At 46.2% G+C, this 22,798-nt stretch overlaps 1 protein-coding gene across 5 annotated transcripts; it reads left to right on the top strand.

Moving 5' to 3' along the window:
* The first annotated feature begins 16,110 nt into the window (after nt 1-16,110).
* Kcna2 (potassium voltage-gated channel subfamily A member 2) lies at nt 16,111-22,303 on the top strand. 5 transcript variants are annotated; one of them, XM_063255612.1, is made up of 3 exons: nt 16,111-16,129; nt 18,523-18,857; nt 19,246-22,303. In XM_063255612.1, the coding sequence occupies exon 3, from the start codon at nt 19,407-19,409 to the stop codon at nt 20,904-20,906; it is 1,500 nt and encodes a 499-aa protein (XP_063111682.1). In that variant the 5' UTR covers nt 16,111-16,129; nt 18,523-18,857; nt 19,246-19,406; the 3' UTR covers nt 20,907-22,303. The 5 variants fall into 5 exon arrangements, with proteins under 5 accessions (XP_063111682.1, XP_012998474.1, XP_012998473.1 ...); XM_013143020.3 differs by lacking the exon at nt 16,111-16,129 and adding an exon at nt 16,208-16,350; XM_013143019.3 differs by lacking the exon at nt 16,111-16,129 and adding an exon at nt 16,827-16,965.
* The last annotated feature ends 495 nt before the right edge of the window (nt 22,304-22,798 follow it).

Raw genomic sequence — 22,798 nt, 5'->3', positions numbered from 1 at the left:
TCTCTGGAAATTTCATATGGATATAATCATATGCAGTTTTTGTGTCTACTTTCACTTCGTGTAATGTTTTGAGATCCATTCACCTTGTAAAATGAATCATTAGTTCGTTCCTCTTTCACTGAGTAGTACTCCATTTATGGATATACCACATTTATAGCAGTTGTTGAACATCTGGATTATTTCCAATTTGTGAGTATTATGAACCATTCTGCTACAAACATTCTCATACAAATCTGTGGACATGGGTTTTCATTTTTCTTGGATAGATACTAGAAATAATGCTATTCCAGTAAGTATATGCTTAATTTTTAAAAGAAACTATATTTATTCACCAAGTACTACATTAAATATCATTTCACATTCTAATAAAAAATGTATAAATGTTATCCTCACCTTCACCAGCAGTTTGGTATTCCCAGTTATTTTTACCACAGTTGGTAGTGAGTAGTGGTATCTGACTATACTTTTAATATGCATTTCCTGATAACTAATGATGTAAGCAACTTTCTATGTACTTATGAGTTATTTGCATATGTTCCAAGTAAGATGGCTATTCAAATATATTGTCAATTTTAAATTGTTTTTCTTCAATTTTATTGAGAAATAGAAATTCTTTAGATTTTCAATATATGGGTCCTTTGACAGACACCAGATACAGAATCTGAAGATATTCTCTTTCAGCCTAGATCTGTCTTTCCATTGTGTTAATAGTCTTTGATGAGTAAACATTGTTTTACTTTGGTAAGCTCTAATTTATCAGTTAGCTATTTTTTCATTAAGCCATTATTATCTATTGTATATTTTGGATCTTATTTAATCTTTCAGCTTTTCACACTAGGAAAACAATATGATTTTTACATATATGAGTCTGATTTATTTTACTTACCAGTATGGAATCTCACTGTTGTTTTAATTTATGCCTCTTGAACACTTTTTCATATATTTATTTATTTGCCATTTGTATATCCTTCATCTGAGAAATGTATGTTTACTTTGGATGCCCATTTTTGCACTGGGTCTTTGAATCTGGGGACTCTGATTTTTTCAATTCGTGTGTGTGTGTCAGGGATCAAACTCAGGACCTCACACTTGCCCATCAGGTGCAGTGCCCCTGAGCTATATTCCTTGACCCTTCAGTTCTTTATAGGTTTTAGATATAAGTCCTTCATCTGAGGGACAGCTGGTTATAATTTTTTCTGACTTTGTCAGTTGTCTTTTCACTCTGTTGGTGATGTCTTTCACTGTGCAAAAGCTTTTTAATAAGGTGAGATGCCATATGTTTATTCTTTGTTGTGTTTCCCATGTGGTCTGAGTTTTATTCATGAAGTGCCTGCATACACATAAGTCTTCAGGATTTCTACCTATTTTCTCCTCCAGTAAATTTAATGGGTTTTTTAATATTTAGATCATTGATCCATTTTGACTTTAGCATGGTGACAGACAGTTTTAGTCTTTGGCAGTGGAAAACCAGTTTTTCGATCACCATTTATTAAAGAGGCTATCTTTCCTCCAGTGTACATGTTTGGCCCCTTTCTCAAAAACAAAGTAGCTGAATGTGTTGAGAGTCATGTCTGCATCTTCTATTCTGATCCACTGATCCTCTCATCTGTTTTATTTGCCAATACCATGCTGATTTTATTTTAAAGACAGTAAAATACAACCAAACAAGACAGAACAAAGCCAATCAAAACAATGCAGCAAAACAGGTACAGAACTTCAAAGCAGGATGCTGGAAAACAATAATAGCTACCATAGTATAACTTGCTATCTTCACAATAGTTGTCAATTCTATCAGGTATAGCAAAATCAAACCAAAAACAAAACAGCATAACACCAATCAAAACAGAATATTGAGTAAAGCAAAACAATCAGAACAAAGCAAAACAGTGAAACAGCGAAAACAATATTGGCCTTCAAAGACAAGACAAAAGGAAATCCCTCATATTTGCTGTATTGCATACTGTCATCCTCCCAAGAGATGCTCAGACTGCTGGCCCCAGGTCTGCATAATCAACCAAACTATACAAACATTTAGTCGCTTTATGTACCTCAGGCTTTCCTTGGAACCATCTGGTCACTAACAGAGGTTGGGGGAGTTGATTCTCAACCCACATGCTTGTAGGCTCACAGGAAATGCTGACTTTTCTCTCCCTGGAACGTTGGCCACTTGTGCTGCTTACCAGGAAGACTGGATACTTAATTTCTTGGTTGGTCCCCCAAGTCCCAGCTACCATGCTGATTTTCTCAGGTAGCTTTGTAGTATAATTTCAAGTCAGGAACTATGATGCGCCCTGACTTGACTTTGTTTTCTAGAATTTCTTTTGCTATTCTAGGTCTCTTCTGGTTCCAGATGAATTTTAGGATTATTTTATCTAATTCTGTGAGATATGCTAATGGTATTTTGATTGGAATTGCATTAAATCTTTGTAACAATTTCAGGAATATGGGGATTTTCACTCTGTTGGTTCTTCCTATCCATGAGAAAGGAATATCTTTCAATTGTCTGATATTCCTTTTGATCTTTTTTTTCAAGTTACTGGAATTTTCAATATATAGATCTTCTACTGCTCTTGTCAAATTGATTCCTAAGTCTGTCTGTCTGTCTGTCTTTCTTCTTTTCTTTTTGGATGACATTGTGAAGAGTACGATTTCTCTAATTTCTCTCTGAGTTTCTTGCTTATGTAAAGGAGTGCCATTGATTTTTGAGTGTTGACTTTCTATATTTGCCTTTATTTTTAAAATATCACTTACTGAATATAAATATTTACTTGGAGCTTTTTCTCCTAGTGCTTTCTAGTCATTCCACCGCCTTGTAACTTTCATTAGTTTTCAGAAGGAAGTTATTCATCTTACCACTGTTCACCTTTATATGATGGATCATTTTTCTCTTCCTTTGGTGAAGTGGATGTCTTGGACTGCATTTTGTTTAAGTGTCTTCTCATTTTTATTTTATTTTCTTTGCTTCTCTTTTTTTAGTTTAATTCCTGGGATTATGCTTGTAAATTGCCTATGATGGGTAGCTTTATTGTTAGTATCTAGGATCCTTAGGTGGGGAATACTTCTCTGAGATATCAACCTGGTGTAGCTAGTTTTTGGGTCCTGAGTCTGTTGGAACAGCTTATCTCTTCAATTTGTTGGAGATGACAAGTTGTTTGGTTGGTCCAGTCCCTGGTTGTTTGGCATTGTGCCACAGTATTTTCTGTGACCCTTAGTCTCAGTCATAGAATACCAGGACAAAAAGCTGTTTAGAACAAATATCTTAATTTTGGCTATAGTGATAACAATAACATCAACCACAGCCTAGAAAATGACAAATTGAGCTAACACTTAATTTGCCACTTTTAACTATATGAACTAGATTTGTGGTGATATAACAAAATCTAAAACAAACCAGAAAATTATGTTCAGTATACAGTGACATGTCAATTGATATGTCAATTTTGCCCTTGGGGGTTAAATTTTAAAACAGTTTAAGGAGAAAATAGAGAATTGGAAGATGAAGAGATTAGAAGTAATGATTCCAAGGGGAATCATGCTACCTTTGGAAAACTAGTGTAGAAAACTGGAGGCAAAGAGTGAAGGAAAGGACAAAAATAACAGGACAGAACAACAGAGAAGCTAAAATCCATGTTCAAATTTATAAAATGACAAGATCAGACAATGGAGGAGAAAGAAAGAAAAGAAAAAACTAAAACTCAAAAAACAAACATGAGAGAGAGGAGGGATAAGACAGAAAAAGAAATAAAAGGAAAAAAAAGTCCACTTCCAGATTTGTCCCTGCTTTCACTGGCAGACAACCTGTGGAGACAGAGTCATCATCCATGTCAATCTATCCCGACAAGCCAGCAGTAGCTTTTCAGGAGGGTAGTGGGTAATCTCAGTAAGCCTGCACTTTCTGGTGAAGACCAGCCAGTCACATTTGGCTCACTGCCTTCCAAGAGCCTTCCGTGGATCTGAGCCCTGCTGGTAGCCACCAGATGGAGCCAGCTGCAGTTCTGAGTTCTGATCTCAGGCTGCTCTTCTCCGAGATGGTTCCAGGCCAGCTGCTGTCTCCCAAGGCAAGATTGAGACTCTTGCACTCACTACCAGTCAGTGCAGTCCTTCCTATTTGCTGCTCCACTCCGGGTCCACCGCTCCTGTCTACTGTAGCATCTCTCTGAAGAAGCTTCTGGAGTCACCAGCTGTCACCATCACTGTGACCATGTGTCCACAGGTTTGAATCACTGAGTCCCATCTCAAGGAGAAGGTGCCTTTGGCTACCACCTTCTTCACTGAAGTTTCTCTCTTCACTCTCTCCACAGACTTCACTTCACACTTCAGATTCTTCCTGGGTCCAGAGCATCTACTTTCCTCCTGCTTGTCCTCCTCACACTGCTATATTCCAGCATCTGAATGGTGACTCTGAGAGGCACTTTCTCTGCTGCTTACCACTCCACCATCTTCAATTTACATTCAAGATTGAATAACTGATAGGTTAAGGCTGAATTGCTTTAGTGATTTTAGAATTTTGAAAACCTAAAGAAAAATCACACTATTACTTGTGACAAAGCCACCAGACAAAACAGAATGTCAAGTGAACTTACTTTGGGCTGAATCCTCACACTTCTGTGAGGCACTCCAATCAAAGTGGCCAACAGCTATAAAAGTCAAGTGTCCAACAATAGATACAGTCATCATTACATAACAAAAGCAGTTTGGCTCTTCAGGCAAAATGATCCAAAAGGGCACCTAGAGGGCAAGGAAATATTTTAAAAGGAACTTTCAGAATAAGAATGAGGGAAAAGCTGAAGTTGTATGAAAGATGGAAGGATCCCCAGCACACTAACATTCACTCACCTCAGGCTTGACACACTGCTAGTTAGACCAACAGTTCACTGCAAAGGCACAATGCTGCCCCTGAGAAGGGTAAAGGGGAAAACAGGCAAGACCTTGGGAGTCAGGATTTTCTTACCGTGGGAGGGAGACAATCTCAGCAATCACAGTGGTCCAAAACACAGCATGAGGAGCTGGGAAGGGTTAGGATAGTGAGTAGTGAGTATCTGGACATGCCCCGAAATATTTGAGGTGATCTCCAATATATTGCCCAACACTGAGGGTTTGCAAGACTGCCTGCTCAGGGTTCCCAAAGGAGGAGGAAGAGGGAAGGCCTGAAGAGAGATGCAATGTGTAAGGACAGGTGTGGGAACAGAGATGTCAGGATGTCTGATTTGATCTAGAAGTTGTCTGGTAAATATACCCCAATTTAGACTTAGTGCTTAATTCATTCTCATTCTCTCTCTCTCTCTCTCTCTCTCTCTCTCTCTCTCTCTCTCTCTCTCTCTTACACACACACACACACACACACACACACACACACACACACACACACACACAAACACACATACTAAGCCACACTCTGCTCCCAAGAAGCTCACAGTCAGAGCTGGTATAGGGGATATGTATATTGATCTCTGGCTTCTACATTAGGTCTGAGTTAGCCTAGAGAGGCTAGGAATGCTGTTCCTGAAAGGACTTCAGGACGAGACATTTGTCAGGCAGATACATTACTTTGCCTCACTAAAGTGTCAGTTTCTAGATTCTGCACTTTTAGAACAGGGAAGTGGAGTATTGTTAAGAGATGTGACCTCAGGTGACTTACAGGTGCTAGAGTTTGGGACCCGACAAATAGGTGGGAAAATTCACCCAAAGTCTCAAAATCTCACAAAAGTTCCAGAGCCTGGTTCTGTTGATATGCAGGGATCCAGATGCTGTAGGCTCAGAACACCTGGCAGTGGTTTTGCAGTGATCACCATTTGTCAACTGCAAGTGTGGAGGGCTTTGGCCACCCTAGGCTGCTGCCGCTGAATCCTGAGCTGCCAGCTTCTGGGGCCAGTTGTAGCACACACATCTGGCCTCTTTCACAACCTTTGCAACTTTGAAATTCGGGACAGATTCTTTGAGACAAGAAAGTAGCGATCAGACTATTATGCCAGCCAGCTATTAAGTGTTTCTGACATTCATTCCCTTGACACGTGCCAGGCATCTCCTAGGAAAAAAATGTGTAAAGAAGAGACCTGGTAGAGGAGGGAGAGGTCATTAAGGTGAGGCCTCCTAGGGAGTGAAGACGGCCAGCACACAAGCAGTGAGTGGGTGATGCATTTGCTGGGTTTGGAGACCAGCAAGGAGGCAGCTGGCTCAAGGCTGTGGAAGGAAGGAGGGTGGTTGAAAATGAGGTCAGAAAGGTATCCAGGGACAGATGGTAGAGAGCCATCTAGGCCACAGATGGACTCTGGCTGTAGTTCTTAGGATATGAACAGCCATTTAATTTTGAACAAAGGCATGACATGATCTGATTTTGTTTGCTTGTTTTTAATTGCCCTTGGTTTCTGCAAGGGGTCTGTGTAGGGGCAAGGAGGTCTCTGAAAAGTTCAAAAAGAGGAAGGAGGTATCCTGATACCAGGCTTGTTTCACTGAAGGAAATAAGACATCCAGACAAGCAACAACAGGAGTTTGAAGTAGAGACAGCAGGAATAGCTGACTGGTTTGGTTAGTCAAAGGAGTGAGGGGCTGGGCAACAGAGTAAGGAGTGTACCCCACTGAGAGCAACGAGGGAAGCCCAGGCTTGGGGGCATGGGAAGGAAAACAGAATTTGGTTTTGAATGTGTCAGATTGCAAAGGCAGTACTGATGCTGAGTACAGATGAGCAGGGTCCTCTGCCCCCTTCACCTTGCACTGTTTCTTTCATAGCTCTTCTAGTCTTGTCTGAGATTCACACCTTCCCTATCATTCCCCAAAAGAGAAGCCCACTTAGAGCAACCATTCCAATTAGAAAGAACAGGAGGAGCCAGTAGCTATCCAAGGTCACATGCCATTTAAATGTCAAAATAGGAAGGAATTAAGATTCAAGGCTTCTCAGAGTCTTCAGGAAGAAATTAGAGTGGGGGGAACTCTTCTCACTAGCTGACAGGACACTCCCATGTGACACTGGACACAACCCCTGTGGGGTAATGTGGCCCTGGGCACTCTGTCAGCAAGCAGGCATGGCTCCATTATGCAGAGTAGAGAGTCTAGAGTCCCCCTGGCACTTGCTCCACCTCAGCTGCCCAACAAAGTGAGTCAGACTATCATAGCATGTTAACACCCATCACTTGATACCTGCCGGTCCATCTCCTCACCAGTCAGCAGCTTCTTAAGGGACAATGGCCACCTCATTTTCCTCCTCTCCCGGACTTCTGCCAGGTCAGAGGTCTTTAGACGTCCCAAACCCATTCAACATGCCCTCCAACCTCCCTTCTCCAGACCAGGTCTGGAGATGAGGCCTCCTCCTTAGACCAAGTACTCTCTGTCAGATAGATGAATGGCAAAAACAGGCTACTTTGGGTAAAACTCCAGTGAGACTTGGTCACATTTTTAAAGCATTATTTTCAACTTTAATATACTAGTGATAAATTATTCCTGCCTCAAAAAAAGTCCTGTGCCCAATGTAGTACAATATTGACCCTAAGCAGGGACACTGATCTCCAGCCTTGCTGCATACTTCAGTGCCAAAAAGATACAGAGCCACCTCTCCTCACCCCTCATTCCCCCATAATGCTTCTAAAGCCTTCCATCCCAGACTCTCTTCCCTCCTCACTCCATCTGTGCTGCCACCCTTGAGGGTCTCATTCCCTCTTGTGGCTTCAAGTACCCCTCCATGATGTCCTCCCAAACCCAACCTCCCTTCTCAACATCAGGCCAGCATTGGCACATGTTATTTGACAGTGACCAGGCCTATTTTAGTGGCCTCCACAATCTACCAGAACCACCTCACACTGTGAGCTGCATCCCTTACACATACACAATCACACACATATATGTGCACATATACCACCCTTCTGAACCTCTTCTTTGGCCCCTCACATGCAACCCGTTCCCGTGTCACAGATCACTGAATCCTCAGTACCTTCCTATTCATCCTTTTTTCTTTACCTACACTGCCCTTCTCCTTTACTTTGTTTATTTATTGAACAAATAGTCTGAGATCACACCCTTGACATATCAGGAGAAGCAACCTCCTCTTGTTCTCTCTCTCTCTCTCTCTCTCTCTCTCTCTCTCTCTCTCTCTCTCTCATCCATTCATTATACATTTTCTTTATAAATGATATTGCCTTTCCTAAGTTATCATTCTGAAGCATGATTTGAATCCTGTCACTCTCCTGGACCAAATTTTCATTGGTTCCTTGTTGCTTACACGACAATGGAAACTCCTCAGCATGACTTCAGAGGCCTTTCCCAATGTCTACCCAGACTGTCTCACTATGTCCTCTCATGCTATGCCCTCCACTCTTGCTGTGTGGCAAGGGACAGCAAGGCTGCTCTTATGCTTTGTCCTGTTGACCCATTATGCTGGAATTGACTCATTCATTTTGCATTTATTTTGCAAATATGAATTGAGCACCCATAGTACTCTCGGCACTGAAATACAAAAGAAAAACCCTCAAAATCCCTCCTAATGGGATTTATATACTAGAACTAGGTAAATATCACATAAACAAGTAAGTGCATAACAAATGGACAGGTAGAGTCACAAGACATGAAGAAAGTGCAGCATGATGAGGTCTGAAGTGATGCGTGCTCTCGAGCAGGCTATGCCTGAGAGTTTTCTGCAGCAGCAAGTGAAGACATACGTGGAGCAGGGATGAGGCATGCAAAATGCCCATCAGAGGCCCAAGCCCATGCACCAATGCCATCCTACTCTGCCTTAGCACTTTTCAAGTGTGATTCTTTTGTAAAGGTTTTCCTTTTCCTATGCATTTAATTTCCCAATTTAAGGCAATTGTGCCTGAGCTTAGAGCCAAATGTTGATACTTCTGCTCCCCTCCTTATCCTTCTCAGGAAGGATCTACAAATTCACGAAGTCCATATAGAGTCTCCCTATATGCCAGGCTCTGTGCGCCCATAGTGTTGGACTCAGTGCCCACCTTAGAGCCAATGCTGATAAGCTGCTCAGACTATTGTCAGACATCTGTCTGTTGTGCCTGATTACTGGCTACTTGGCCAAGATGAGGTACTTTAGCTTCAGTGTCTTTACCTGTCCAGTGGCAATGAAAACAGTATCTACCTCGTTTACGTATCATCCATCTCAGACATCCTAGAGAGAAGTATTTCACAGATCTTTGTTCCCCGGCACCATTGTGTTTTTCTTAGGAACCACGCCACCTTCTTTATGATATTTTTCAGAGTCCCACCTGTCTTAGAGAAAGAATGTATTTCCTGAAAGGTCACAGACCTCAGTTTGTAGTCCACTGCAAAGTGACTCCACTGTCTCACTTCCAGCAAGCTCCACCGCTACCACAGTGACCTCACTCTCTGACAGTTACGACCTTGACAAAGACCCGCTGAATGGGAAGAATGCCAGGTGGCAGCTACTTGCTCAGCCTTCATCATTCCAGGACGTGAAGTCTAACAAGGGGCTCCAGGCATACCGCCTCTTCAGGAGACTTGGGAATCTGCAGAGGAGGGAAAGCCGGGGTTACCTCCCACTGGCCAGAGTTTAGAAGAGAAAGGAGCTCCTTGGGGTTTTAAAGATTGTTAAAGCCCAAAGACCCATGCTAAGTCTCTCAACACATCCCTAAGACGCGAAGAAATTAAAGTTTCTCCTTTTCTATGTTGTTTGGGCTCTTTCCCTCTTCTGCGTTTAATTTGCTTCTTTGAGCATATCTCTGCACCTCTCACATATGTCCACTAGGTGGCACTGTGAGATGATCCTGGAATTTCCAGTGAAAAACCGGCAATCTAAGACTTCTTGATGGGAGTGGAAGGAGCAGAGGAAACCACAGGGCTCTCTACCAAGTGCCTCTGTATCTCCTGTTCCCCTCCTCACTGACTGTCCACTGGGTCTCTTCTATTCTTAAATCATCTGCCCTCTGCTTTTCCAGTTGTAGCTTGGCTCTGCAATACAAGGAAAGATGCCCAGATGCCTCAGCTCCTCCTCGATCCTCTGCTTTTCTCTCTTCCTCCTTCAAAAAAATTCTTGGTCAAGAAAGCTGAGTCACTCTAGAATCCTAGAGCTGACTTTCCTGGATAAATGCTACTGCCTTGCCACAGAAAGGTCTCTTTCAATCAGCAAGTGTGTGCTTATCATCTGGTGCTTCTCTGCCTAGCCCTTCACTCAGCTCATTCTATTTCTTCCACCTCCTGCAACGGTCACATCCAAAAGCAGAGTTGCAGTCAGGGCCCTGCCTTCAGAGGTTCCTGTGGGTGCTTAGTCTACTGGGCGCACGTAAAATGCAGCTGCTTTCCTCAGACCTAACCAAACCCCTCTGTGCTGTAAGTCTATTTTCTCCTCTTGAGGCCTCAGAACTGAAGCTCCAGAGCTTCCCTTGTAGCAAAGTTTCTTGGACTCAGAGAATAAAATTAAGATGCACTGAGCATCAGGTTTGTACTGTTCTGAATTTTGGTAGGATCATTTTCAAAGTGACCTGGCATTTCCAAAACTCCTTCTTGCCTTTTAAAACCACCAACATGGGGTCAGAGCAGCCAGGGTTCAAATACCAACTCTACCACTTACTAGAGCTATGTGATCTCAAGCAGGTCACATGGCTTCTCTGAGCCTCAGTCTCTCTCAGTAAAACTTTATACTAGAATAAAAGATGCTGGCAAAGATTGAGTATAACCATTGCCTGCCAGGGGCTCCCATTCCTTAACCAATAAAGCTAAAAACTAGTCACTAAACTACAAGAAGAAGATATATAGATCTAGTGACTCCACTTCTCATGTTATTGGTGAAGAAACTGAGGCCCCAAAAGAGGTGATTTTCCCAAGTCATATATTGCCATTTCACCTAGATAGTAGCAGGGTTGGGGCTACAACTGGTAGTCCAGGACTCTTTCATGATCTCAAGTGGTTTCTCACTTGTCCACTCTTTTGCCTTCTTTGTCAGTCACAGGCAGAGCAGTGAAAGATCACAGAGGGTTAATGTAACAGGCTCAGATCAGCCAGCATATGACCTGGATCCTAAGGAGCCAGTAGGTGTCAGGCTGTGCTCAGAGGGCAGAGTAGCAATAGTGCCTGTTCCTAGGCTGACTGGGTCACACTTCGATCCAAGAATTCTCTTCTGGGACTTCAGTGTGCCACATACTCAGAAGCTAGAGTGGGCTCAAAGAATAGCCAAGATGAAGTGAGGCCATTGGCCACACCTTATGAGGAAGTGCCTATAAAGAATTGAGGTCTGGAGATGATGATGTCAAGGAAGAGAAGCCACAGGCTGCTGGTCGCTCACTCCAGCTTTGTATAGTGTTGATCTGTGCCTGATGGGGTAATAAGGGCAGAATCATTCTACACAGATAAATTAGCACCCTCCTCTCCCAAGAGAAAGCTTCCAGAAAGATGATTCCAGGTCCAAAGAGGCATGTCTAAAACTGGAATGACTCATGGTGACTGGCAACAGTGCTTTTCCCTGAAGGCCTGTGAGCAGAAACTGGAGCCCACTGACTGAAAGTCCTTAGGACTGACAACACAGAGTGGCAGGTAGAAAGATCCACCCAAATACTGTATGAAAGTGGTACTTCAAAGAGGGTAAGACCAGGACTCTGCAGGCAAAGGGTATGAAGTAACACCATACCTCTGCCTGTAATGCCTCTAGACTAGATGCATTACACTGAGAAAAGTACTTAACTTCTCTGTGGAAAACAGAGGGATCCACCCTCTCCAACGAACCAGTCTCATGGCTTTGCCATCTTTGACATAAAGGCTACCTGGTTGTAGGGCTGGCCTTCCTGACTGACCCCCTTAGAACTGTAGGCAAGATTGAGAAACAGCCCTGGATGACTTTGTGGGAATGCAAGATTCCTCAGAAACTGGCACCTTCTGGAAACACCAAATCTAGGGGCTATAAATCAAAGGTGGTAGCTAAGCTCTGGGAGGGTGCCACAGATTCTATGCATCTTCTGGAGTTTTCTGGTTCACAGACACTGCCAAGGAATGCTTTGTGCCCAGCCACAGGCTGCAAAGCCACAAGAGAACTGGCTTTGTCCTTGGACTATTCCCCACATATTAGAAGGGGACAGATGCATGTTCCTCAAGACTTGGTGTGGTGGGCTTGTATCCCAGGCATACAATTAGTGCATAGAAACCTGGGAGAGGTCCAGAAAGGTTTCCTGAAATATGTACAATGGGTCGAGTATCACAGTCATTGGATAATGGGAAGGAGGAAGGAGGTTTCTGGCTAAATCAGATGCTGGAGCCAAAGCAGAAAGACTTGAAGCCATCTGGAAACACATTTCTTGAGTCCTTCTTGCAAGTCACTGTGATAAACGCTCTATGCATATTTTCTCTCTTAGTCCTTGGAGCAAGAATTAGGCAGAATTATTCCCATTTGACAACTTAGGACCTGAGATGCAGGAGAGAAAATTTCCCCACTTGTGGTCATGTAAGTGGCAAGCAAAACAGGTAGGAATCCATCTGAGGCCTGCCTCACTTCAGTAATTAGCCTAATTTGTCTAGTTTAAGTCAATTAGAGCCTTCATGGCAGTTTTGTGTGCTGCCTGTGCAGACTTCTAGCATGAGATTGGGATTGGGCATGCAAAGGTCCAGCAGATAGGGGGCTTTACTTGCCTTTTAGGAATTGCCTTTTAGGAATTGCAGCAATAGGGATCTAAAGAGGAATTAAAGAAGTGATGCATTTGTACTGGGATAGCTTGATTTGTGCTGTAGAAGAATTATAGCAACTATAGGAAGAAGAAACCAGAAAAGGGTTAGTCTGATTGGAGGGGACCAATAAGGGTTCCAGGTCCCAAACCATGCCTAAGTGGCTAAGTGGCCTAAGCCAGAGCAGCAGAGGAGAGAGTGAGTGAATCAGAGAGAGGGCACAGATACCAAAGCAAACTGGTTGGCTAGATGTGAAGGGTCAGGTGGAGGAGGAAGACAAGCACTGACAAGGACTCTCAAGTGTCTGGTTTGAGCAGCCAGGGAGTAGTATACCTGTTGCAGCACAGGGAATGTGAAGGACAGGTAGTCCTGAGAAGTAGAACCCATGGGAGAACTAGGCAGAAGACAGAGTGCCCCCGGGAGCCAGCATGGACAAGACCAGGAGCTTCCTCAGCTACCTGGTGCACAGACCCAAAGAATGGTCAGGCAACTGTTGTAGTCAGGGGTTGTGCAGAGAACAATTAAAAATAGGACTTGGAGTTTATAGTATTGTTTTATGATGCTCACCCAGAGTTAGCACAAGAAAATGCAGGAAATCTATCCACAACACCAATGACAGAATATTCAGCCAAGGGCCTGAATCCCACAGCAATGTCCCACATGAGTCCATATGAAAACCCAGAGCCCATGACAATTCCTCCCATAAGTCCAGCTGGAGGTCCAGAGCCCACAAGAAGGACCCTTGCCAGTGTCTTTTATAGATCCATGCTGGAAAGGCCCAAAGGTCAGCAGTGGAAGCCAAAAGTCTATGCCAGCGGGGTGAAGAAGCTGTGTTGGTGGGTTGAGGGTTCTGCACTGGAGGCAAGAAGTCACACTCACAACAAAGACCAGGGCTATCCTGAAAAGCACCATAGCTATCCTCAGCGACAAGGAGGCCCTGAGCTCCGTGATGACAAGTACAGTTGAGTACCTGCCAGGAAGCCAGTGTGAGGAGTTCATCCTGGAGACCAAGAGGCACACATCTTCCTCTTCAGAGCCAGGAAGCAATGCTCAATATGAGGACCAAAGCTTCCCCAGGAGAACCTAATGGCTCAAACAACAACACAGAGTAAAATCCACAATACCTCAACTCAACGCATTAACACTTCAATGCCTCTCTTTCTCCTTCTTCATGTCTCCATTTATGCTGCCAACCTTCCTCAGGTGAAACATCTATGCTCAGCAGCATGGTGATTCAATTCTGCTGGCATTAAGTTGACCACCAGTTTTTAATCCATAACAGGCAACCTTTGCTGTTGACTGCCCTGTACCAGATTCATCCCAGCCTCACCACTAGGAGCCACCGGAACTCCACACTAATGGGAGCCATCAAAGAGCCCACTGTAGCTCACAAATTGTCTTAGGGATAGGAAAGCCCTTAGCGTGGTCTCCTCCATACCCTGCCACCCTGAGCAGCTAATGTAGGTCACCACAGCCTCAGAAAGAGCACTGAATCAGAAGAGCTGTGACTGAGCTGTGACTGGGCTGGCTCAGGCATTGTCTTCCACAGGCAGCTGAAATCATAGCCAGCCCAAAAGAAAGCATCCACAACACAAAAGAAAATGCCATAAGAGGCTGTCCTAAGCCCCTATATCCATTTGCAACAGTGAAGATGAGAGATGCACCTGAGAGGATAACTCCACTAGTGGCTGACACATGGTGTGTGTACGGGACATGCACTAGTCTAACTGGTTTACCCTCCAGCCACACAATAAAAAGGTATCATTGAGGGAACTGAGTCACAGAGCTAAGAAACACCAAGCCTGGGATTAGGCCTTAGATCTGCTGGCACAGTGTTGTGCTTTGACCACCCAGGGTATCACAAATAGAGCCCTGACCTAAGACAACCTGACACAATGCTTATAATCAGCAGCAGTCCAGCATGCATGTGGGGTGGGGGTGAGGCTTTTTTCAACAATTCCTTAACGTTCAGCCAGTATTTGCAGTCCAGTGGGATGAGCATGGAACAAGCAGCTCAGGGAAGGGCAGGAGCCAAGGCTCAGCCTCCACACCAGAGCCCCTTGGAGGCAGCCATGGTGAATCTAGAATGCTTTCTTCGGGATGCTAACTTTGACTTCTGGGTCTGATACTGCAGACTTCTGGTCACAATAGGGAGCTGGATGGATCTTTATTCCACTCCCAAGAAAAGTTCTCCAGTTGTAGGCATGGTACATACTAGAAGATATAATCATAGTGGCAGCAACAGCAATAACATCTGTGGTGCATTCATCCATACTGGCCAGCACGATCATGTGTGTATCCTCTGTAATCCTGGCAAAAGAATGGCAAATGACATTAATAGTGAAAGTCTCTTTCCCCCTTCCTCTATTCTCAGAGCTTGCTCAATTGTCAGTACTGGGAACCTGCTCTGTGCTTTTTTTTTCCATTTCATTATCATTTTTTCCACTGCCAAACTAAGATATCAACAGAGGTGCCTTTCAGGACACAAGACTAAAATATCCCAAAACTGTTGTTGATTCCTTCTTCTCCCCCTCCCCCTTTCCCTCCACCTCCTTCTTTTCCTTCTTCAGATAATGTCTTTTTTATATTTATTCACACTTAGATCAGACTTTAAAATGTAGAGGAAGGATGACATACCCCTGAGGTCAAATAAGAAGACAGTAGCAGAGGTCAGAGGAAGAACCCAGAGAGAGGAATGAAATTCTAGGGCTGCTCATGCACATGTCCATACTGATATGGGGGGTAAGGCTACAAGCCCTTTGGAGTCAACAAAGACTTGATTTCAACCCTAGAGCCACCACTTACTGACCTTGGGCAGGTTACTTCCCCTGTCTCTATTTTTTCTGGTGCTAATGTAGAGCCACCTCTTACAGCTGTGAGGATTAAATGCTACTGGATTAAAAGTGCTTAGTATAATATCTGACACACAGTAAGCACATGCCACCATTTAGAACAATTATTAATTCTCCCTCAAGGACCATTTTCTGTCTGCATTCTGTTTTAACAAAGAAAGCAAAATATCCATATAAACAGGGATAAGACCACGGTGATGGCATGCCACATTTAGAACAATTATTAATTCTTCCCAAACTCCACAGAACTCCACCAAGCCTGGACCTCATGGACTCTCAGAGCTTCTGGCATGAGGCACCTGCCTACAGAGAGGATCTCTAGAGCAGGGAGGCCCCAGCAGGAGCCTTCTGTACAAGAGAGCCCTTCTAAACCGGTAGCTGTGTGTCAGCTTGGGTCTGATTTCAAGGAGTCACTGTTTGGAACACAGGTCTGGGAGATTCTGACAGACAGCTGAAGAATAGAACTAGCAAGGACCTGGAGCTGTCATATGGCTTCCAAAGCAACCTGGGCACCTGGGATCCAACATCTAACGCAAGGGCATGACGGATTGCTTACACACAGTCTCCCAAACCCAAAGGCATCCTCCTCTGCTCAGCCTGGGATGTTGTGAGCTGCAGTCTCAAGCAGTTTAGAGCCTCACGGGACAACCAGGCTGGCGCAAGGACGTTTTGTGAGTAGCTGGCCCTTCTTCCCAAGGGCAGTGTCCCTGGCCTTCCCTGGCCAGGCCCAGGAGTGGGGGTGGGGGTTAGAAACAGAGAGGGCCGGCCCTGTGATTCTGCTGTTCCTGTGGCTCCTTCGGGTGGGGGCAAACACGGAGGCCAGTTTCTGCCCCGCTGCTGCCTGGCCCGCACCTGCTGCACTGCCCTGAAAAGCCCCGTGAATCATTGCTAGGTAAGAGCCAGGTGGGAAGCAGAGTTGGATGAGGGCACATCAGCTTGAGAGAGGGCAGGAAAGAGTCTGGGGTCTACAGAGCCTGTCTGACAGCATCATAATAATACAGCACACCTCTCACGGGCTGGATTCTGCCTCTAGCCTGGGAGAGCTGCTATTTGATTGTTTCCTTCATGTTGGCTGGAGCCTCTCCTGAGAGCTCAACTTCTGCCCCTTCTGCCTCTGGTAGCTCCCAGCTGAGCTCGGAGCCGCTCTGGTTAGTAATCTAGGCTCGCCAAAGAATGGAACGGTTTCCTCATAGGGTGGGGGCTGAGACCCTGGGCGCCAAGTGGACGACCCTCGGTGGTGGAAGCGAGAGGAGCGCCTCGCCAGCTCAGGCACACCCCCCCCCCCCGGCCCTTTAATTTGAGTTCGCAGCGGGGCCAGGTGCGGCGCTGCGTGGCGCGGTGCGGCTGCGGGCGGCGGCCGGGCGCTCCTTACGTGCCGCCCGCGGGACTGCAGAGCCGGCTCCCGGCTGACCACCTGCACCCCGCCGACGCCGACGCCCGTTGCTGGGGCTCCGGGGACGCTGGCCGTCACCCAGAAACATGGAGGTTCCGGGTGCCGTCTGGAAGGGTAAATCTGTGTGTCGGGGCGTTGGGCTGCGCGTGCTGCCTCTTCTGCTCCGGCTGCGGTGCTCAGAGGAGCTGCAGGACACCCAGCGGCGCAGCCTGCAACACGGCGGGCTCGGCTGAGTCTGGGGAGGGCGAGCCTGCGCGGACCTCTGCGGTCTGCCCGGCCAGCGGAGCTTGCTCCTGCAGAAGGGGATGCACGGAGTGGGCGCAGGGACACTCCGGGGTGTGCGTGGCGCGGGGCGGAGGGCTCAGAAAGGAGCTGGCTGCTGATGGGAAAGACAGCTGACAGCCTAACCGTGTCGGGTAAATAGCGCGGGCTGGTGGAACCGGAATCACTTGATCTGCCCGGCCGGATTCGTTACTCTGCAATGAATAAAATCGGCTTTACTGCAGAAAGGGTTATTCCCCTTAGCCTGGGTGGTGGGCAGCCGCGGAGCCTCCAAGCTTAGGAGGATGCTGAGATCTGGGGCGGCATCGTGGAGCAACCTATTCCCCACCTGCAGCGTTCAGGCTCCTATTTTTTCGTGTAGAGATGGAACCTCAACGGTTCCTTAGCTGGACCCGGCGGTCAAAAACTCAAGCTGCACTCGGGCCCGTAGCGGGAGCCGACTGCGGTGGGATGGAAGGGGTTAAGGTGGCGCCCTAGCCGGCCGCCAGCTGGAGGGTCGGCCTGCAGCTCGCAGCCAAGCGCCCAGCGCCCTGAGCGATCCCGGCCAGATCCCCAGGCGATGGGGAGAGGGCTCAGACCCCTCCCGCCCTGCGGCCAGCTGGATTGGGTCGGCAGGGGGCCAGCCCGGAAGCCAGCTTCCTCCTGGCTCTCCCTTTCGCCGCTGCCAAGCCGCCCTGCAGCCAAGCAGGCTGAGCGTTTGTTCTGCGCTCCCCGCCGCGGAGATGTAAGGGGGTTTCTCTGGAGGAGAAATCAGTGGTCCAGAGCCTGCCTGGCTCAAATGCCACCCAGGTTAGAGGAAGGCCTGCAGCCCAAGGATTCCGGAGGGAGAGTAAGTTCAGCGATCCCACATCCTGCTTGAGTACAGAGACTCGACCTCGCTGTGTGTGGGGTCCCTGAAGGAGAGTGTGTGTGTGTGTGTGTGTGTGTGTGTGTGTGTGTGTGTGTGTGCGCGCTAGGGGAATGGGGGAGGTGCTTCTTCTACCAGGACTCCGCTGAGGTCAGAGCTTGTAGTCAGGCTGCAGAAAGCCAAACCCTCCCTCCCACTGGGAGATGTTTGTCCTAAAACAGGGGGGCTGAGGGGAGCTTTGCCCAGAGTCTCTCTGGTAGCAGCTGAGGAGGACCATTCTGGATCAGACCAGGGAGGCCTCTTGAGACAGCACAGCCAAGCCCAAGGGCTTGTTCCCTGTGTAAAAACACTTCAAGCTGATGAGAAGGACCCCTGCCTGGAAGAGGCTGGAAGGCTGAGGGATAGTTCTCAGGCACCGTGCGGAAATGGAGGGTGGGCACGGGGTCTTACCACCTGCAGTGAAGGGAGCTGCCAGAGTCTTCCTAAATCTTGGCACCAGCGTCTCCAAAACCGTGATTCCACCTTGCTGTTATGTTTTCCAGGCAACGTCACACCTCCTGAGGACAGCCTGGAGGACTCTGGCATTTGCTGAGCTGTGCATCTTGCCTCCATCCTCTAAAGTCTCCGGACCCAGGCATCACTATTCTGGAGTCCTGCATGCTCCTAGCCAGACACCTCGCTGCCCCTGCAGCCGAACTCAGCCCTAGAGCTCACCTCCAGGACCTGGATTTCCCCTCCTGCTCAGAATGACTCACCATTATTTCTAGCTCAAGTGAGAAGACACGATGGGGAATTAGGCTGCCTGTTTGTGCATCTAGGATTCCCACCATCTGATCAGTTCTGTGAGGAAGAAAGCCTCAGGTTTCTGCCTGGCCAGGTAAAGCAATCTATGATTTAATAACAGCTATGCATAGAGGGATTGGGTGAGGTCAGTGAGGAAGACCCAGGTCTAAGTCCCTGAGATGTTAGTGCCCTGCTTGGGAGAAGACTCCTATCTAGCCTCCTAGAATGAGTCCTAGGATGCTGTACTAGTCATCTGTATACAGTACAGGAAATTCCAGAGCTTCCTTCTGAGATTGTTGCCTGCTCCCCACTGACCCCCAGACAGTTTACAAGGTGAAAGTAAATTGTACTTTTTGGTGGTGGAAGTGTAATGATAATCATGTTTTTGAACTCTTGACTGAAAGCTGGGAGGCAGTAAGCATCCTCCCAGGTTGGGCTGCCAGTGCTGGGTGGTCTCATGTCCTTAATTGCCTGTCTTTCAGCCAAAGGAGGCTGTCTCTCCAGCTGTCAGAGAGCTGTGGCGCTCTCCTGCAGGAGCTCAGGTCAATGCTTCTGTGTTTCCTGGGCCATTAGCAGCACCCTGAGCCCGCTGCCACCAGGCAGCTGGAAGGCATAGTGTGAAGCTCTCCTCTCAGTCCCAATTATGACAGTGGCCACCGGAGACCCAGCAGATGAGGCTGCTGCCCTCCCTGGACACCCACAGGACACCTATGACCCAGAGGCAGACCATGAGTGCTGTGAGAGGGTGGTGATCAACATCTCAGGGCTGCGGTTTGAAACCCAGCTTAAGACCTTAGCCCAGTTTCCAGAGACCCTCTTAGGGGATCCCAAGAAGCGGATGAGGTACTTTGATCCCCTCCGGAATGAGTACTTTTTCGATCGCAACCGCCCTAGCTTTGATGCCATTTTGTACTACTATCAATCTGGTGGCCGGCTGAGGCGACCTGTGAATGTGCCCTTAGATATATTCTCTGAAGAAATCCGGTTTTATGAGCTGGGAGAAGAAGCTATGGAGATGTTTCGGGAGGATGAAGGCTATATCAAGGAGGAAGAGCGTCCTTTGCCTGAAAACGAGTTTCAGAGACAGGTGTGGCTTCTCTTTGAATATCCAGAGAGCTCAGGGCCTGCCAGGATTATAGCCATTGTATCTGTCATGGTGATTCTGATCTCAATTGTCAGCTTCTGTCTGGAAACATTGCCCATCTTCCGGGATGAAAATGAAGACATGCATGGTAGTGGGGTGACCTTCCATACCTACTCCAACAGCACCATGGGGTACCAGCAGTCCACTTCCTTCACTGACCCTTTCTTCATTGTAGAGACTCTCTGCATCATCTGGTTCTCTTTTGAGTTTTTGGTGAGATTCTTTGCCTGTCCCAGCAAAGCAGGCTTCTTCACCAACATCATGAACATCATTGACATTGTGGCCATTATCCCCTACTTCATCACCCTGGGAACAGAGTTGGCTGAGAAGCCAGAGGACGCCCAGCAAGGCCAGCAGGCAATGTCACTGGCCATCCTTCGTGTCATCCGGTTGGTAAGAGTCTTTAGGATTTTCAAGTTGTCCAGACATTCCAAAGGTCTCCAGATTCTAGGTCAGACCCTCAAAGCCAGCATGAGAGAATTGGGCCTCCTGATATTCTTCCTTTTCATTGGGGTCATCCTTTTCTCTAGTGCTGTCTATTTTGCAGAAGCCGATGAGCGAGATTCCCAGTTCCCCAGCATCCCAGATGCCTTCTGGTGGGCAGTCGTTTCCATGACAACTGTAGGCTATGGAGACATGGTGCCAACCACCATTGGGGGAAAGATAGTGGGTTCCCTGTGTGCAATTGCAGGTGTATTAACCATTGCCTTACCAGTCCCTGTCATAGTGTCTAATTTCAACTACTTCTACCACCGAGAGACAGAGGGAGAGGAGCAGGCCCAGTACTTACAAGTGACAAGCTGTCCAAAGATCCCTTCCTCCCCTGACCTGAAGAAAAGTAGAAGTGCCTCTACTATTAGTAAGTCTGATTACATGGAGATCCAGGAGGGAGTAAACAACAGTAACGAGGACTTTAGAGAGGAAAACTTGAAAACAGCCAACTGCACTTTGGCTAACACAAACTATGTGAATATTACCAAAATGTTAACTGATGTCTGATGGAAGCCTATTAACATAATAACAGCTCAATGGAACTAATGCAGATGTTGCATAATAGCCTGCATTGTAGTCAGTGTGTTCTACAGTGTGCATCTGGTTCTGCATGGAAAGCAGTAGTCGTGCAAGTGACTTTTGATCTTTTGATTTTTGATTTAGAACACAGAATATCTATCATGGCTTTCATGCAAATCTTTATATTCAACTTATGGGTTTCCAAAGATGAGAGTTATCTATGGAGCCAGGATGTCAGAGACACATTGAAGCCACTTCATATCCAATACAGAATTTACTATATCAGCACCACCTTTTCTTTCGGAATAAATGCACACAACACCTCCCCCCTCACTACCACCCCACTTGAGCCCACCTGCCCTTGCACAGGGACACCATCATGGCTTAGTTTCAAAGCTCTGGTGATTACTTAAAAGGTCATTTCCATTTTTGCATTGAAAAGAACACACAGTCCTGTGTGTTGGAATTACTTTTTTATGTTACAGGCTGGGGTTTGTGAATTGCAGTTGCCAAGTAGATGCTCTGGAGGCTTGTGTTTCATAACTGAAAATGCTGCATTCTGCTTTTTCTCTGCAGTGTCGATGTGAGGGAAGCCTGGGGGAGGGACAGTTAGTATGACCAAAAATGAGTTGTCAAGTTTCACATTTGTTCCCTTAAGGCCTGCAAGTATAAACTATCCAACCAAGGGACTGCTCAGCTTCAGATTTTACTGTCTTCAGGGTCATAAAAATATGTCTGATTTCTTTATTTACACTGGAGTTTGCAGGCATCTGCTTTCCTAATGATGTGGCCCAGCAACACTGACACTGCAGTGAAATTTGCCAGTGATGCAACTCAGCTGCATGGGTATTCATTGCATGAATCTCAATATTTAAACACAGGAGATAATCTATTTTCCTAGTAGCCTATACAGTATTCATATTTAGAGTATTAATAGCCTTGGGATGTCATTGAACTAGAGGGTTTTCCCATCACAAGGCAAAAGCCTTCCATCAGGAGAAAAAGTAGACTGTTTGCAATGGGAACCAAAACTTCTGGACTTCCAGCCCACCCATTTCTGTTCTTTCAGTGAAAGCACAGACCCCAAGACAGTAGAATGAGCAGGAAAACCAGAATCTCAATACTCACATGACTGCATCTTGGGAATTAACCTAGTCATGGGCATGACTGCACAGCTGACCAGGGGATCTGTCTTGAGAAAAGGCAGGTCTGTGTATCAAGTGTATATAAACATGTATCAGATCTCTCTGTCTGTGTCCATATCTCTCTCTCTCTCTCTATCTATCTATCTATCTATCTTTCTCTCTCTTTCTCTCTCTCTCTCTCTCTCTCTGTCTCTCTCTCTCTCTCTCTCTGTCTCTCTTTGTCTCTTTCTCATGTTCCCCTACCTAGATAACTACAGAAAAAATTGCATCTGAACATTGTATAAGCTTATGCAATATTTATGACACAGGGCAATTTATGCATGTGTTTAACTATGTACACTAAAATATATATATGTGTGTGTGTATATATATACATATGTATATGTGTGTATATGTGTAAATATACACACATTCATTGGAGTTCAGATTCAGGAGCAAACCCATTGCTCTATGAGTTGGTTGTGTAAGAAGCCAAACGGGTCTCATTGGTAACCCCACTGGGCCTGGGTTTGCTGCTCTTGCCTCAGACACTCCAGTCTTCACAGATTCCTAGACGTTAGAATTGTCTTTCTGCCCTCCATGTGCTGCAGCTTCAGTTTCCATGACTGAAGCTTGTCTTACTGAGTGCACAAGGGTCCTATGGCCTTCACAGCTCCAGCTGTCCTGGGCCAGACCCACCCCAGGCCTCCTCTCTAAAGTTCATCCTGTTGCTCATCTCCATTCTCATCCTTTCTC

This window comes from Cavia porcellus, unplaced genomic scaffold (assembly GCF_034190915.1).
Source record: "Cavia porcellus strain 051 isolate PalLab524CR breed Dunkin Hartley unplaced genomic scaffold, mCavPor4.1 scaffold_1, whole genome shotgun sequence".
Classification (NCBI taxonomy): domain Eukaryota; kingdom Metazoa; phylum Chordata; class Mammalia; order Rodentia; family Caviidae; genus Cavia; species Cavia porcellus.
The sequence above is the reverse complement of the archived record's forward strand: the minus strand, read 5'-3'. Positions and strand labels throughout refer to the sequence as shown.

Coding starts and splice junctions, on each gene's coding strand:
- Kcna2 (XM_063255612.1), top strand. CDS start 19,407: ATGACAGTGGCCACCGGAGACCCAGCAGATGAGGCTGCTGCCCTCCCT.